This window comes from Sebastes umbrosus, chromosome 14, assembly GCF_015220745.1.
Source record: "Sebastes umbrosus isolate fSebUmb1 chromosome 14, fSebUmb1.pri, whole genome shotgun sequence".
Taxonomy (NCBI): Eukaryota; Metazoa; Chordata; class Actinopteri; order Perciformes; family Sebastidae; genus Sebastes; species Sebastes umbrosus.
The window spans coordinates 11,547,764-11,565,081 of NC_051282.1; the positions used below are offsets into that span (position 1 = coordinate 11,547,764).

At 37.7% G+C, this 17,318-nt stretch overlaps 1 protein-coding gene and 1 long non-coding RNA gene across 4 annotated transcripts; one reads left to right on the forward strand and one right to left on the reverse strand.

Moving 5' to 3' along the window:
- Positions 1-8: 8 nt before the first annotated feature.
- On the reverse strand, positions 9-14,095 carry zgc:65811 (uncharacterized protein LOC393524 homolog). Of its 3 annotated transcripts, XM_037791903.1 has the most exons (10): positions 13,955-14,095; positions 13,603-13,711; positions 12,258-12,363; positions 12,039-12,136; positions 7,927-8,001; positions 7,702-7,806; positions 6,287-6,382; positions 5,976-6,059; positions 3,347-3,571; positions 9-1,969 (listed from the first exon to the last, which is right to left on the reverse strand). In XM_037791903.1, exons 2-9 carry the CDS (start codon positions 13,666-13,668, stop codon positions 3,356-3,358), a joined length of 846 nt encoding a protein of 281 aa, XP_037647831.1. In that variant the 5' UTR covers positions 13,669-13,711; positions 13,955-14,095; the 3' UTR covers positions 9-1,969; positions 3,347-3,355. The 3 variants fall into 3 exon arrangements, with proteins under 3 accessions (XP_037647831.1, XP_037647832.1, XP_037647830.1); XM_037791904.1 differs by lacking the exon at positions 3,347-3,571 and having other exon boundaries at positions 13,955-14,093; XM_037791902.1 differs by lacking the exon at positions 9-1,969 and having other exon boundaries at positions 3,228-3,571.
- LOC119501499 lies at positions 7,927-9,857 on the forward strand. The gene is made up of 2 exons (XR_005209843.1): positions 7,927-8,019; positions 9,206-9,857. It is a non-coding gene; the product is annotated as an uncharacterized LOC119501499 (long non-coding RNA).
- Positions 14,096-17,318: the final 3,223 nt, after the last annotated feature.

A 17,318-nucleotide genomic window follows, 5' to 3' on the forward strand; every position in this document is an offset into this window, starting at 1 on the left:
CACAAGTCTTAGTGAAGAGCAGGGGAAAATCCCTCTATGGAACATTTATTTAAAAACTTGTGAACGTAAAAACAATATAGTGCAATGCAATAGTTTGTAGTACAGAGAAAGAAAACATAAGCAATTCTGCTGTCTCCTTTCTATAAAGGACACTTAATACACTTCTATTTGGTCACAGAAGATATTGGCATGAAGCTTTTCACATGAGGGAATGAAAAAGATTAACTATAATGTCAAAGGGGAACTTTGGTATTTTTCAAACTGGACCCTATTTCTTTATGTAATTGTGTCTAAGTGACTAACGGAGACAACACTTTTTTTAAATTGGTCCATTATTGAAGGAACTGGGAGCTGCTATACAAGCTGTAATGTAATCCTATTGGGGCAATCTGGCACCGTCATTTACGTCCACTAAAAGTGCTTGTTTTTGCCACCGACAGGCTCAGATTGTTATTTTAAATGTCTGATAACAATATGGAAAGGACCATATAGAGAAATTAAATGTTTTTGTTTTTTTACCTATTGCTTTCCGTTTGTCATTGTGTCATGTGAAGACAATGGTGGAAACGTAAGTGAGAGAGTAGGAGGGACACAGTTGTTGTCAGAGTTTGTTGTGTTGGACTATAGAAAGCGTAGCTTATCTAAAAGGTTTTCAATGTCCTAGCTGAATATTTAGATGATTGACAACGTGGATGCAACGTGAGATTTCAGAGCAAGGCTTCTCCGAGACTTCTTTCAAGCGAAAGGTAAGAAAAACGATTTATATCTCTGTAGGGTCCTTTCCATAACACAAAAACATGGGAAAATAGGGTCCAGGTTGAAAAATACCAAAGTTATCCTTTAATGTTAGCGTGCTTGTCTGTATCAGACCAGCGTTTACAGGAAGGCAGCACTTCACAGCTCTAAACAGCCACTTTAAATGTTTATACAGTCGGTTTAACAGCCTCAAACAGTACCTGATGACTACAGAATATTTCTGTCACACTCGAGAAGGTCCTTGACTTTACTTTCTGACCCGTGGCCCTCTGGGTGCACAAACATGAACAGAAGAAATAAAGTGGAATGCAACTTTTGCAAAACTATAGCAAAGGAAAAATGACTGGCGTAACAATGCACCTCTAGCATAAAAATGAAGTAACAATAAGGAGAAAGTGACGGTAAAGTAAAGCTCTCATTTCAAGGCGTCAACACGATCATGTGACCTAACCTTAAATGAACACTTGAAATGGCTTCAATGATTTAAAGATTTTTAAAGATACCTTTTGCATTTATATTAATTCAAAACCGTGATATTTGCCTCTGGCTCAGTGAGTATTCAACTCTTCCACATGTGGCAACAGACAAAAGCACAACACTTCAGCAGCAATGTCATTATGGTACAAAACACTGCTTATTAACGTAACTGTTGAAATGTGTAACAGACACATGGAAGTTAAATTTAAACAAAAAGTCTCCCATTCTCTTCCTAACAGAGTTTGTTAATAACCGGATGTGTCAGATTACTTATCGTATGCCCACAATGATGTAGAGGCCCGTCAGGCCAGAACGCACTTGCTGTCTAGCTGTGACAGTTTCTAGCTAGATGAATAATAGCTAATTATAAAGCAACATCCATTTCACCAAGAGTTACTGCAAGACTATTTAAGAAAAAAAAATGTCACAAAAAAATATGAATGCTGCTCACAATGGGTTGAATTATTAGTACAGTGTGATGTTTTAGGATATAAAATAAAATTCTAGTTCAGTTTGTAAAACTAGTGTGATCAGTAGTTCACATATAGACAAATCTGTAAAACATTTATTTGCTGGTTGAGCCTGAATTCCAGCGATGGTCTTTGTCGTCGATGAGGCAGAGGAGGTTAACGGTTGAATCCTCTTGTTAGTACACATTGGAATAGTACGCAGTGACCTCCTGCTGGTTTCTCTTGGTCTGTTGCAGGAGGATAATGGTGCAGACCAGGGCAATGATCTGTCATGCAGATAGAGAAGGAGTAGGGGAGGTAAAGAGCAGGGTTGGGACAAAAAGCCTGCTTCCTGCTCCTTATCACCTCTAGGATTAAACCAGCCACTGAATGAGATGGTGTGAGGGAGGTACCAGCCAATGCTTTCAATTTGCATGCAGCTATGCAAAGAGAGGCTTGTGTGGAATTAAAAAAAAAAAGGCAAAAGATTCAATGAGGAATAAGTAGACACTTGAAGGAAAAATCCAACCCTGGATTTGTATTCTTTAACTGTAGATATACAGATTAGGGCTGTTAACGCAATAATAAGGAGCTAACGCAAATTTGTTTTATGCCACTAATTTCTTTAACGCACCTTGTAATTGTTAGGTTTTAGCGGGCTCAGTTTTAAATCTACAGTGAAGATACTGGTATCATGTGGAACTAGAAAACTTAATGAATCTATTGGTACCAACCAATGAGGCTAAATAACGCTCCAAACTTGACCTTGACCTCTGACCTCCAGATATGTGAATGAAAATGGGTTCTATGGGTACCCACGAGTCTCCCCTTTACAGACATGCCCACTTTATGATAATCACATGCAGTTTGGGGCAAGTCATAGTCAAGTCAGCACACTGACACACTGACAGCTGTTGTTGTCTGTTGGGCTTGAGTTTGCCATGTTATGATTTGAGCATAGTTTATATGCTAAATGCAGTACCTGTGAGGGTTTCTGGACAATATATCATTGTTTTGTGTTAAGTGATTTCCAATAAAAAATATATACTTTCGCATAAAGCAGCATCTTTGCCCCCTCCCATGTTGATAAGAGTATTAAATACTTGACAAATCTCCCTTTAAGGTACATTTTGAACAGATAAAAAATGTGTGATGTGTTTCAGGGTGGATTTTTCCTTTTTAAAAGGGAGACACCTGCAGTAGCCATGCAGAGAAGAGAATGGATTAAATATTAGGGCTGTCAAACCTAACGTGATAACGCAAATTTGTTTTAACGTCACTAATTTCTTTAAGGCATTAAAGCAACTTGCTATCTTTAGGTTGTAGTGGGCTCAGTTTTAAAGCTAGAGTGAAGATGATTTGAGCATATTTTTATTTTTATTAGTACCTGTGAGGGTTTCTGAACAATATTTAATTGATAAATATTAAGCATATTTGCATAAAGCAAGCATATTTGCCCACTCCCATGTTGACAAATCTCCCTTTTAAGATCCATTTTGAACAGATAAAAAATGTGCAATTAATCATGGACAATCATGCGATTAATCATGATTAAATATTTTAATTGATTGACAGCCCTAATAAAAATATAAAATGTGTATTGTCTATGCCAGAGCGTAATGGAATAAAATCAAGACAGCATGACGGTGAGAGTAAAAACATACAAGAGCGCACTAAGCCTGAGCCACAGGGATGTTGTTCACAGAGAGAGGGGTGAAGATAACCGGATCCTGGTAAGGGTGGGAGTAGGAGGTGGAGGCCAATTCATGCTGAGCTTGTTGAGGGTTAGCCAGAACAGATGTGGCGTGAGTCAGGATGATGTACTGAGCGGATGAGGCGGACTGACGGATCTTTCTACTGAGGGTTGTGCTGCAAATCACAGCTATGATCTTTGGGAACCAATGATGGGGGAGAACGAAAGGGTGAAGGAAGAAAAATTTTTTTTTAAAGCAAGACAGGGGGAGGACGGGAGCATGGATTAAAACAAACAGAGGGGTGTAGACTGATTAGAACATGGTCATTAACTTTATGAACAAGAGCAAAAGTCAAAATTCAGCTTGTCTATATGCAAGAAACTGAAGGGAGCTATTTTTTCACCAAGATATAAGTCTCACTTTTCCTCCTTGTCCCAACATCAGTCAGTTGTGACTGTAATTTAACGCGAATTAAACGCTACAGTCTTACATTATGTACTGTGTTGTATGCAGTGAATGTGTACGTCTGCAATACAATATTAATAAGGCTCATTGTTTTTGTTTTTTAGGGACGACAATTTTCAAAGCACTTTACAGTGAACAGGAAGAGTTGTGGTGAGGCGTGTCAGACTATGGTTTCACTTATAACAACACTAAGAGTCTACAGCTGCGTGAGACTATCTAAAGTGTGGGTCCATCTGTGTTATTTTCAAGTTGTTTTTTTTCAAATGGAAACGCCACTCAGCCGCGAGCAAAAAGCGGTAAGCAGGTTACCAAAGTAAGCTAATCAATAAGGTTATGAATAATGTGAACACTAGCACTAGCTGAGTCAACGTTAGCTGTGCTAAGTTTGGAAATAACAAAGGGTTAGTTTGTATTTTTTGAAGTGGGGTTGTATATAGCCAGTGTTCTGTGAGGTAAAATTACTGTTTTTATGAATGTAGTCTGGTGGCTTTGAAGACAGAGATAAAACGGCAGTTCCCCGTTTGAAAGGGCCGTCCGATGGTGAGGTAAAGCAGTATTTGTATTTTAGCCACCTAAAAAAATCAGTAGCAGTTCAAATGTACGCTATATAAAGAATATTTCACCATTTTACATCGCGGTCAGACAGCCCTCTCCGACGGCGAACTGAAGCAGTTATATCGTTGTCTTCAAAGCCACCAGACTACCTTCACGAAAACAGTACTTTTACCTTGCAGAACACGGAAGTTGCTGGTCTACCGCCGCATCAATCGGTTAGTGTGTGTTGTGTTATTACAGTATGTATAATACTGACCATAAAGGATGTGTATATATACTGTAACTTATGTAGCAGGGTCATCATGCAGAAATCTTTGTCAGGTCACGTGGGAAAAGGTTTTTAGAAGGGTTTGAGAAAATTACATTTTGACGCTAAAACATACATACTTTGACCCAAACTTGAATTTTGGGATTTGAATCCATAAGGAACACCACTGCGAAGCTACAGAACAATATGAACACCTGAAAAACTAAACAAATAATGGACCCGTCTTTTCAGGCACAGCAGCGCTTAGAGCTAAATGCTAATGTCAGAATGCCAACATGCGCACAATGACAATATTAACATGCTAATGCAAAGCAGGTATAATGTTTATAGTGGTTATCATTTTAGCGTGTAGGCACGCTAACAAATATTAGTTGGATTGCCATGAAATTTGGTAGGATACAGACATTCATGGTTCCTAGAGGATAAATTCTAATGTGACATCTAGCACCACTGTCGAGTCAAAAATTACAATTTGCCCAATACTTTGGTTTATGACTACATACCTGCAAAACTAATGACATTCCCAACAGCCTCAGCTGTACTTTGTATTTAATGAGAATTAACTAATGTTGGCATGCTCACAGGCTAAACTAAGTAGTAAACATGACAAATATTATACTGATTAAACACTTGAATGTTAGCATTGTCACTGTGGCCATATTAGCATTTAGCTCAAAGCACAGCTGTGCCTCCAGTCTCACAGAGCTGCTGACATGGCTGTAGACTCTAAGGCTTGTTAATAATTGGATTAGCAATCAAGGTTTTTGTATATATATATTTTAGTTTTTGTATATATAGTTAAATTAATAATATATTTAAATTAATATTCAAAAGAAACAATACGTTATTTAATTTTTTTAAATTATAAAAACTCAAAATAATGAGCCATTGGTATGAAATGTTTGAACGTAGAATCTGATAGCTCCTCCAGATAATGTTTTTGGAGAATAACACATTGCCTCAGTCTTCGTCTCTGCAGACCGCTGTGTTTTATCTACGAGCCAATCAAAGCACAACAAAGCCAATTATCTATAACTGGCTGCTGATTGGCTGTCTGATTTCGTGGCTCTACACAATCCAGTAGCATCTGCAGTACATCTCTGCTCTCATTTGCATTTTGTTGCACTTTCTAAATACAAAATAGCAATGAAAATGGGCAGAGTGATATTTTTACATAAAACATAAAAATGTAAATTAATAATTTTTTGGGTAAATAATAATTTTCCTTTCACCAGCTAGTTCAGCCGAAACATTAACTTCATTAACTGCGTTTGAGTGTGGAAATGTGCAACATGCAACACATTTGCTTACCAAAAGAGCTCCAGTTCCAACGAAGACGCCCATCACCAGTGGTGCTTTACTGTCAAAGACACTTAGGATGATCCCGGGACAACTCTGTAGGAAGACAGGAGAAACTGTTAGCATCCTCTATACTGTAGCTAACCCAGAGTCTACAGAATACAGCAGTTCAGTTCCCAGAGATAGGAACAAGAAAAGGGGTCACCCTACATCCTACTAGTGTCTTAAGTGAACACAGATAACGCAAAGATGAACTCAAAACCATACAAATTTTGACACATATACCCTCATTAGAACAGATTTGTTTCTTGGCAACAACTTACATCCATCTTGAAGTGCTCAAAAATTCCATCTGGTTCCGGGCAGGTTTTTTTAGCCAACTCTACCAACGAGATCCCTGTTAATCCACAGCAGTGAAGCTACAGAAGGGAGATGAAGAACACACTCAAAATGAATAATCATTTTTGATATTTCATTTTATATCATCAATATGGAGCCCTAAAGGGTTAAATATTATATAAAGAAATGAGTAATTATTAGGGCTGTTAGCAAAAAATTATTTTAAAGTCACTAATTTCTTTAATGCATAAACACAATCGATCTTTTGGAGGTTATAGCTGGCTCATTTTTAAAGCTAGAGTTAAGATACTAACCACGTGGTACCAATGGCTAGTGGGAAGGAGGCTAAATAACGCTCCAAACTTGGGGCTGTTTGGAGCCATTTTCAAAAGCCATTTTCAAAGGGTCCTTTGACCTCTGACCTCAGATATGTGAATGTAAATGGGTTCTATGGGTACCCACGAGTCTCCCCTTTACAGACATGCCCACTTTATGATCATCACATGCAGTTTGGGGCAAGTCATAGTCAAGTCAGCACACTGACACACTGACAGCTGTTGTTGCCTGTTGGGCTGCAGTTTGCCATGTTATGATTTGAGCATATTTAAAAAAAAAAAAAAGTCATATTAATTAATTGTCCAAAATATATAAATGAGGCAATAATTTAAGTAATTTAATAAATTAAAAAAACCTCATCACTTTTCACTTTGGTGTTGTCACTAGTCACAACTACCAGATTTAGCCAGTTAGCACCTGTTAGCTAAAACAACAGACAAATTAAAGTTAATAAACACATCCCTCTTTAGCTGGTTAATTCTGAGTTTTAATTGTGATTAGCATTTCAGGTTCCCTCGTCTCGAAGTCAGTGGGTTTAAGAGGTCTGAAATAAGGTCTGTGGTTAATACAAGCTTAAGAGATTTTAATGTTTTGTTCTACCATATAAAATACGTCAGTAAATATCCCACTCGTGCATTTTGAATTCTTTATGAGTCTTAAAAAAGGCGGTTGCTAATAAGTGGCTAAATGAGATTACTAAACTTCATCACGCTGACTCGTCTGCCTTTACAGCCTCGTTGTGTATACTTGCGCTGATGTAACCGTGGTGTAGTTTGTTTATAGCCTAACGTTAGCTTTTTACTTCTGGCGATTGTATTCACGCTTCAGAAATCATAAAGTGGTGTTTATTTGTGGAGATTATCTTGCTGAACAAAATGTGTAAGTATCATAAACCTGTGTTTGCCAAAGAGCTTATTTTCTGCAATAATCCAAAACCCAATGGAAAAATCCCATTGGGTTTTTGTTGAGGGAACCAAGGCGATGCCAACTTCCTGGTTGGCCTGCAAAGTACGTCATCCCTGCACCACTCTATAGGAAGGAATGAAATAGGGTTTGTGCTTACCGTCTTGTGGATGAATGTGAGACTGACACCAATGACCGGGTCTCCACCGTTAGTCAAATACAGGCCATACATGCTGACGTAGAACTCCGCGAAATTTGATCCAACCTTAATAATAAAACACAATATCATGATCATAAATATAGGGTATTTACTTTTTTATGATTTTATTTTTGACTATTTTTCATCCTATTTTTGTGTCCCTCTCTTCATCCCTTTCCCTCTTACCACATCCCTTCTGGAATATGCAAGCACTCCAACAGCAACTAACACCACCGCCAGAATGGTCAGAAGGACGGAGAACTGAAAGGAGAAGATAAGGTAAATAAACCTAATTAGAACATTTTAATGGCACAGGTTAATACACAGGAACAAATATTCAAACAGCATAACTCCACAACACACCATTTTCTCCCACTATTATGCATATGCATAAGAAACAAGGATCTGCAAATGTATGCTTGTTTTTGTTTTAACCGGTAGGAAGAACGCTTAACATTGCACTTCATAAAATATTAGGGCTGCCAAAGTTAACGTGATAATAATGCTAATTTGTTTTAACACCACTAATTTCTTTAACACATTAACGCAACTTGTGGTTTTTAGGTTGTAGCGGGCTCAGTTTTAAAGCTAGAGTGAAGATACTGGCATCATATGAAACTAGAAAACACAAAGAATCCATTGGTACCACCCATGTCATACTAGCTTGTCGCGAAGGAGGCAAAATAACGCTCCTAAATTAAGCTACATTTTGGCGAGGAAAAACTGTCATGGCCTTTTTCAAAGGGGTGCCTTGACCTCTGACCTCAAGATATGTGAATGTAAATGGGTTCTATGGGTACCCACAAGTCTCCCCTTTACAGACATGCCCACTTTATGATAATCACATGCAGTTTTGGGCAAGTCATAGTCAAGTCAGCACACTGACACACTGACAGCTGTTGTTGCCTGTTGGGCTGCAGTTTGCCATGTTATGATTTGAGCATATTTTTTTTGCTAAATGTAGTACCTGTGAGGGTTTCTGAACAATATTTGTCATTGTTTTGTATTTTAATTGATTCCCATTAATAAATATATACTTTATATTTGCATAAAGCAAGCATATTTGATAGCCCAAAATAATATGTAAAACAATTACTTAAAGAGTAATATTTTCACCTCTTTCATAAATCATCTATAAAGGTTGGTTGCTATCATAAAACATGTTGAGGTAATCTATTCATTTCACTGGCCACTGAGCCATGTAACTCTCAAGACTCTGAAGTGCAATAAGTAATGATTTAGAGCCTCTAAGACATGTTCAGGCCGATACGCTTCATAAAACATATACAGAGAAGTTGGCAGTTTCATTGTGTTATTAGTTGACTCGAGCCTGAAATCAGCTTCACATTCACAATTCGAAATTAAGCGTCGCAATTTGTCGCTGTTCAAAGCGTCTTTGCTGCATTACAGTTCTACATTGTGAATCAGAGTTTTCAACAGTGACTCAGCCTGTTTATTCCTACAGCACACAAGTCCCCTCAGCCTCCCGCCCTTGTGCTACGTAACAGTTCAGGAATGCCTCTGAACTTTCCTACAAGGACACTGAGATGAGACTATGAGATAAAACTGGAAAATACCATTAAACAGGAAATCAGGAAAAACACTGAAGCATTGAGCATTTGATTGTGAGACATATTTGAACCCCACTGTTTATAGTTTAATGAATTAATTAATAGTTAACTATACCCACATTGTTGGGGATATAGTGTTGCACACCAGACTCTGTATTTGTGCATGAAAAGAGCATAAATCTTTTCACTTGCAGAAAGGAGGATGAATGAAAAGGAGATTGCCAAATCAAGACGAAGGCCAAAAGTGCAGTTCACCCGAGGCAGATCTATGAGTAATCAAAGGATCTTTTTTACATTTCCCGTTCCCCCCTCGCATTCATTAGTTTCCCACCACTGTGCTGTGGGGGTTTCTCAACATGAAACTTAAGACAGTTTCAATACTTTGTGGTTACAATTCTGGAGAAAATATGTCTGCTAGTTTAGGGCTGGGCCAAAACCTTCTATCCTGATCATCCTTTCATATCTCAATAACGATATATATATCACGATATGGCATGTTTTCTGGTAGTTCAATAAATGAATAGTCTATATGAAATAACCAAATAACCTATTGTTGTATACTCCTGTGTGAATTGAATACTTGACAAATAAAAAGTATGAGTATGAGCTTGTTATTATCAATTTAGACGACGAAATTTGGTATCACGATACCTCGATATTAGGGCTGTCAAAGTTTATAACACATTGACTCAACTTGGGATTCTTAGGTTGTGAAGATACTGGCATCATATGAAACTAGAAAACCTAATGAATCTATTGGTACCAACCATGTCATACTAGCTTGTCGAAGGAGGCTAAATAACGCTCCAAACTTGCACTAAATTTTGGTGAGGAAAAAACGTATTCCCTTGACCTCTGACCTCAAGATATGTAAATGAAAATGGGTTCTATGGGTACCCACGAGTCTCCCCTTTACAGACATGCCCACTTTATGATAATCACATGCAGTTTGGGGCAAGTCATAGTCAAGTCAGCACACTGACACACTGACAGCTGTTGTTGCCTGTTGGGCTGCAGTTTGTCATGTTATGATTTGGGCATATTTCTTATGCTAAATGCAGTACCTGTTTGTCATTGTTTTGTGTTGTTAATTGGCTTCCAATAATAAATGTATACATACATCTGCATAAAGCAAGCATATTTATCCACTCCCATGTTGATAAGAGTAGTAAATACTTGACACATCTCCCTTTAAGGTACATTTTGATATATTTTGATATGGAAGCACAATAATGAGATCATTTTAAGCAGAAAGTGATGAGATTAAGTGGTACCAAGAGACAACTGACACTAAGAATTTAAACTCCTCCATATTACTTTAACCCTTTGCCCTTAAAAAGCAAAGAGGGAACAGAAATGTTCTAACAGTGTGTTCAGATGTTCGGCTGGTCTTATCTACTAGATAACTCTGAACACTTGGCCTTGAATGAAAAATAGGCTTCTGTTTCTGAAAAGAAAGCAGCTCACCAGTCTTCTTAAAAGAGCCCTGCCTCAGTTATTTGCTTATCACTTGAGAAAACGTTATGTAAGACCTGCTAGCTCAATGAACTTGTGTAGACAAAGTCATCTAAGATCTGCACTTGAACAAGTATCTAGTAACTTTTTGTTTTGCCTGGTTGTTGATTTTAAAAGACAAGAATAAGCATGTTGGTTGATGTGGTTTGTTGTGCTCAGGTTTTAGTCTGTTGAGCTGCTCTGAAACATCACGGGACTGCTCAACTCGCCCATGTCACCTCCACCCACCAGCACCTATTAATCACTGCTACATATCTTAGCCTTCCAGGTGAACTGACAAATCTTTGACTGTCTGACATTTAACCAGTCTGCTGATGAGGAGGCAGGGTGAGCATAGCAGTGACTTCATTATTTAAGCTGCAGTTGGTAACTTTGAGCAAATATGATAAAAAGTTATTTTTATATATCCTGACAGTAGTGTATGACACAGATAATCTGTTAAAAAATAACGTTCCTCTGTGTCCTCCGGTGCTCCTAATGGCATTTGCCATATTTCACCGTGCCCGAATTAAAAACAACCAATCAGAGCTGAGGAGTCTCTACAGCAACTGTCAATCACTGATCGCAAAACTCACAAACTCTGATCAAATGGTCAAACTAGGCAGCTCTGATCAAATATGAATCAACATTCTGTTACTGTAATGCTTATTTCTCGTCTCAAATTTTAGTTTACTGTTTAGTGTTAAAACTATGACGAAATATGTTCCTTTTTCCATGACTAAGACGAGACATTAAACACAAACGGTGACGATATCAAACATGCAATCTTGTTGACGAAATAGGCATTACAGTAAAATAATATTGATTCAAATTTGATCAGAGCTGCCTAGTTTGATCAGAGTTTGCGAGTTTTGCGAGCTGTGATTGATAGCTGCTGTAGAGACAGCTCGGCTCTGGTTGTTTTCCTTTGGGCACATCGAAATCTTGCAGATGCCATTAGGAGCACCGGAGGACAGAGGAACATGATTTTTTTTCAGATTATCTGTCTCATGCACTACTGTCAGGATATAGTGCCCTTTTTATAGAATAACTTTGTCACATTTGCACTTTCTAGCGGCTGTTCCTCAAATTTTAAAGATTTTTCACATGAACACAAAGTTAGTTTTGCACTAGTTACAGTAATAGAATTGTGAACCGCAGGCTATTGTAATCACATAACAGGAAGGCGGTTACCCAACCTTAGAAGGAAGTTATTGTGTAAAGACGTCTCACCACTTGCAGAGAACATCTTTTCTCATTGCAGGCACCGTAGTCTCCAAACGCCACCACAATCAGCATCACTACGCCGAGAACTATCAGTACAGTCACAACTGATAAAAAAAACAAAGAGAGAGAGACACAGATCTATGATTGAATATGTATCAGAGGCAAAATGTCTTCATGTATTTATTTTGGGGAAATGACACAAATGTGCGTAACATAAGTACTGACCTAGAACAAATCCACCTGAGTTGAGGTCTCCTACTTCGAAGATGCCTCTGGTGCTACCGCTGAACCTCAGCCACAGGCCGAGACCCAAAAAGGCAAACCCCAACACCTGCCAAACCACAGACATAATAATAAAACCAGTTTCACTGTGCAGTACGTCAACATTCCTGGTTACACGGTTTCACATCTTCAAAACTATAATGTTCTGTACGTGGTCGAGTCCGATGTGGTATTTTCGGTGGTGAGGCAGCTGAAGATGAGTTTTTAATACACATTGTGTAAAATAACAGGTGGCGTGTAGGTGAACAGACAAAAATATTATTTCAGAGAACAAAGTGCAGAATGAGAGCAACTGTGGGACAGCTAGGTAAATACCTGTCAAACAACAGAAATACACTGAAACACAATGCAACAGTTGACAAGACAGCACATGAAAAGCAGAAAAGGGCGGGTTAAAGAGGACCTATTGTGTTTTTCCCCCTTTCCTTTAGTGTGTTCTACTGTTTTTTGTGTAGGGATGTTAATAATTAACATGTAATAATTAACTGTTAACCAACAGTAAGAATTTTGACCGATTAACTGGTTAAAAGAAATATTAAACTAGACTCGGTCAAAACAGAGTATATGTCTGGACCGTGTATGGTCAGTCTGTGAATTTGTGGCTAAATTGTTACACAAATAGTCAGTGGTCATGTCTATAATGTTAAATGCGGCGGTACATGTCCACCAGATCCGGCGAGGACACTAGGGTAAAGAACGTATATTGCCAAGAAGTGAAAGTAAATTGTTCGTTCCATTGCAACATCAGCGCCCAGCAGCAGAGTTACACCCCCTTGTCTGGGGGGGGGGGTCAGGAGCTCAAACAGAGTGTTTCAGACAGAGGGTGAAAAGAGGTGCTGCAGCACAGCCAGTATGAGAAAAATAAAGTGTTTTTTGAACAATTAGAGCATGTAAACATGTTCTAGTAGAAACCCAGAATACAAGTATGCACCTGAAAAAAGCATAACAGGTCCTCTTTAAATATGGGGTAGGTACCATCTCTCTTATGGTTTCTTTTCATCTTGTTGGGCGTGTTAGACAGGTGTTGTTGATTTCAGGAAATGAAAGTAACCTGAGTTGCTACTCTGCAGAAACGAAACCTAATGGGAGCCAACCGAACTACACTGGAACTTTTAATTTGACCAACAACAAAAAACTACAAATAAACTATTTGGCTTTTTACCCCATGGGAACTTACAAACAACACAATACTGTATCATCAAATAAGGTTTAAAAATATATATATAGTTTTTCCCCCATTTTTTTGTCAAAACTACGCAGTAGACTACTAATGATCTGACAGACTTACCGCAAAGACGATGTTGAAGATGATGAGGATAAATTTGCAGACGAGGCCACATCCATCCAGAGCCATGATGACCAGCGGGTTGTTGAGCTGCGTGTACTTGAGAATAAGTCTGTAAAGGTGTATAAACGCATTACCTCATCACTTGTGCAGGCCGTGGTACGCTGTACTAAGCCTATAATAAACATACACACATGTACACACACGTACTACAACCTTTATATTTCACATGTAACGTTAAGTAAACGCTGTATTAAGCAAATTAAACATCTTAACAGCGCTCTTTCTTTTAAATATATCAAAGTAATATGGCAGCTATCCTACACACGATATTATCTGCAAATAGAATAAATACCTGTACGTGTTAAAAGGCTCCTCAGTCTGTTAGTGGGTAGATAAACGTCTACAGGTTTTCAGTGTGGCTGCTTGCTTTCCTTACTTCGCCTTTTTAGTGCCCAGTGTGCGGAATGTCCCGCCTCCTTGACCACGGTCGGTCATTTCATTGGCTGAAAGAAATGACTGACACGAGGCTACACGTATGAGCAGGCGGTGACGTATCGAGGGGAAGGGTCCACAAGGATATTACAGCAAGAACGAAACTTTAGGAAATCAGAGCTGATGATTATGTAACGAAAGACAGTAAACTACCGGAAAAGCTATGAATATAAGTCCATGTTTGAGTGTTAAACTGATTTGATGTGGTTACAAATATCATTATAGACGAATGCAGGGCCAAACAGAGCATTGAAGCCCATTGCAATTCTTTATAATAGCCTACATAAAAGCAGTTTTGATTAATTGTAGGCTAAATGAATGAAAGACTTTATTTCGAACATAAAAATAAATAAAAACAGATACAAAATAATAACAAACACAACAAGAGTAATAGTGTCCAAAAGGAGTAGGTAGAAGTAAAACTTATATTTCCCTATACCCCTTTCTCACTTCTCCTCTAATAACTCATATATCATAGAATGATAGAATGATAATATAATATAATATATAAACTATCCCAGATTTATTTACATCCCAAATTAAATATATGAACAGCATCACAAGTTTATTTACAACCCACATGTCCATCCGGATTTAAAAAGTAGATATAAACCAACCCTTAACACAACCCTTATCACAACTCTTCCTCAACCATATACCTCCCAAAAATATCTTTTTTGTATAGCTTTTTAAAGTGATTCATATTTGTGCTCCGCTTCAACCCATCACCTAACCCATAAATGTGAAACTTAAACCCCAGCTGAGAACAAAGAAAGGAAACAAAGGGCAGGAAATGTGTTGTGAATCTCTCCCTCCCCTCTCCCTCTGTACCCAGTTAAACAATTCAACAGGATGCATTGCACCCTTGCAAAACAGACACACTTTGTGTGAGAGACCCTGATTGTATCTCAGGGACTAGTGGCCTATCTTCATGCAAAAACTCCTGTTGATTTACATATTCTGCACGTCATACAATTATTTTGAATATATTTAAACTACTGTAATCCTACCTGCACTACCTCTATCTTTTCTTCTACAAATGTGTGAATAGTACAGATAGACACCGATAGACACACATGGTTCTGCAGTACAGATAGATAGATGGATGGATAGATAGATAGATAGATAGATAGATGGATGGATGGATAGATAGATAGATAGATAGAATTTATATATATATATATATATACTGTGTATATACTGTGTGTATATATATATGTATATATATATATTCTATCTATATAATAAAATATATAATTCATAAATAAATAAATATATAATAAATAATTAAATTTGAATATATATATATACAAATATTTTTTTATTTGAAAAAATAAACAATATATATACTGTATATTCTATCTATATAATAAAGATATATAATAAATAAATATATATAATGAATAAAAATGAATTGTATAAATATATATACAGACGTAGGCAAAGTTGTTGGTAACGTTCCGTTAAAGAGAGAAAAACCCACAATGGTCACTGAAATAACTTGAAACTGACAAAAGTAATAATAAATAAAAATTCACTGAAAATTAACTAATGAAAATCAGATATTGTTTTTGAATTATGGTTCAGCAGAATCATTTTAAAAAACAAACTAATGAAACTGGCCTAGACAAAAATGATGGTAACATTAACTTAATATTTTGTTGCACAACCTTTTGAGGCAATCACTGCAATCAAGTGATTTCTGTAACTCTCAATGAGACTTCTGCACCTGTTGACAGGTATGTTGGCCCACTCCTCGTGAGCAAACTGCTCCAGCTGTCTCAGGTTTGAAGGGTGCCTTCTCCAGACTGCATGTTTCAGCTCCTTCCACAGATGTTCAATAGGATTTAGATCAGGGCTCATAGAAGGCCACTTCAGAATAGTCCAATGTTTTGTTCTTAGCCATTCTTGGGTGTTTTTAGCTGTGTTTTGGGTCATTATCCTGTTTGAGGACCCATGACCTGCAACTGAGACCAAGCTTTCTGACACTGGGCAGCACATTTCGCTCCAGAATGCCTTGATAGTCTTGAGATTTCATTGCACCCTGCACAGATTCAAGACACCCTGTGCCAGATGCAACAAAGCAGCCCCATAACATAACCGAGCCTCCTCCATGTTTCACATTAGGTACAGTGTTCTTTTCTTTGGATGCTTCATTTTTGCGTCTGTGAACATAGAGCTGATGTGACTTGCCAAAAAGCTCCAGTTTTGTCTCATCTGTCCAAAGGACATTCTCCCAGAAGCTTTGTGGCTTGTCAATATGCATTTTAGCAAATTCCAGTCTCGCTTTTTTATGATTTGGTGTCCTCCTGGGTCGTCTTCCATTAAGTCCACTTTGGCTCAAACAGTGACGGATGGTACGATCTGACACTGATGTACCTTGACCTTGGAGTTCACCTCTAATCTCTTTGGAAGTTGTTCTGGGCTCTTTGGTTACCATTCGTATTATCCGTCTCTTCAATATGTCATCAATTTTCCTCTTGCGGCCACGTCCAGGGAGGTAGGCTACAGTCCCATGGACCTTAAACTTCTGAATAATATGAGCAGCTGTAGTCACAGGAACATCAAGCTGCTTGGAGATGGTCTTATAGCCTTTACCTTTAACATGAAGGTCTATAATGTTCTTTCTGATCTCCTGAGACAACTCTCTCCTTAGCTTTCTGTGGTCCATGTTCAGTGTGGTACACACCATGACACCAAACAGCACAGTGACTACTTTTCACCCTTTGAATAGGCAGACTGACTGATTACAAGTTTGAAGATACCTGTGATGCTAATTACAGGACACACCTTAGTTTAATATGTCCCTATGGTCACATTATTTTACATCTTTTCTAGGGGTACCATCATTTTTGTCCTGGCCAGTTTCATTAGTTTGTTTTTTAAAATGATTCTGTTGAACCACAATTCAAAAACAATATCTGATTTTCATTAGTTCATTTTCAGTAAATTTTTATTTATTATTACTTTTGTCAGTTTCAAGTTATTTCAGTGACCATTGTGGGTTTTTCTCTCTTTAACGGAACGTTACCAACAACTTTGCCTACGTCTGTATATTTTCTTTGAAAAATAAATAATGTATATATATTCTATCTATATAAAATTATATTCTATCTGTATATGTGTGTTTAAAATGTATTTGTTATATTGTGATTACTTCTTGTGTGAAATGTAATAATTCATTAGTACGTAATTTAGCTTTTGCAATAATGTAACCAGAACAT

Bases quoted from the DNA above. Each gene is read 5' to 3' on its own strand.
- zgc:65811 (XM_037791903.1), bottom strand. From the start codon at position 13,668: ATGGCTCTGGATGGATGTGGCCTCGTCTGCAAATTTATCCTCATCATC. The intron at 12,364-13,602 runs GTAAGTCTGTCA...GTGGTTTGGCAG, and splicing joins TCTTCAACATCGTCTTTGCG to GTGTTGGGGTTTGCCTTTTT. The intron at 6,383-7,701 runs GTAAGCACAAAC...TCCCTTCTGTAG, and splicing joins TCACATTCATCCACAAGACG to CTTCACTGCTGTGGATTAAC.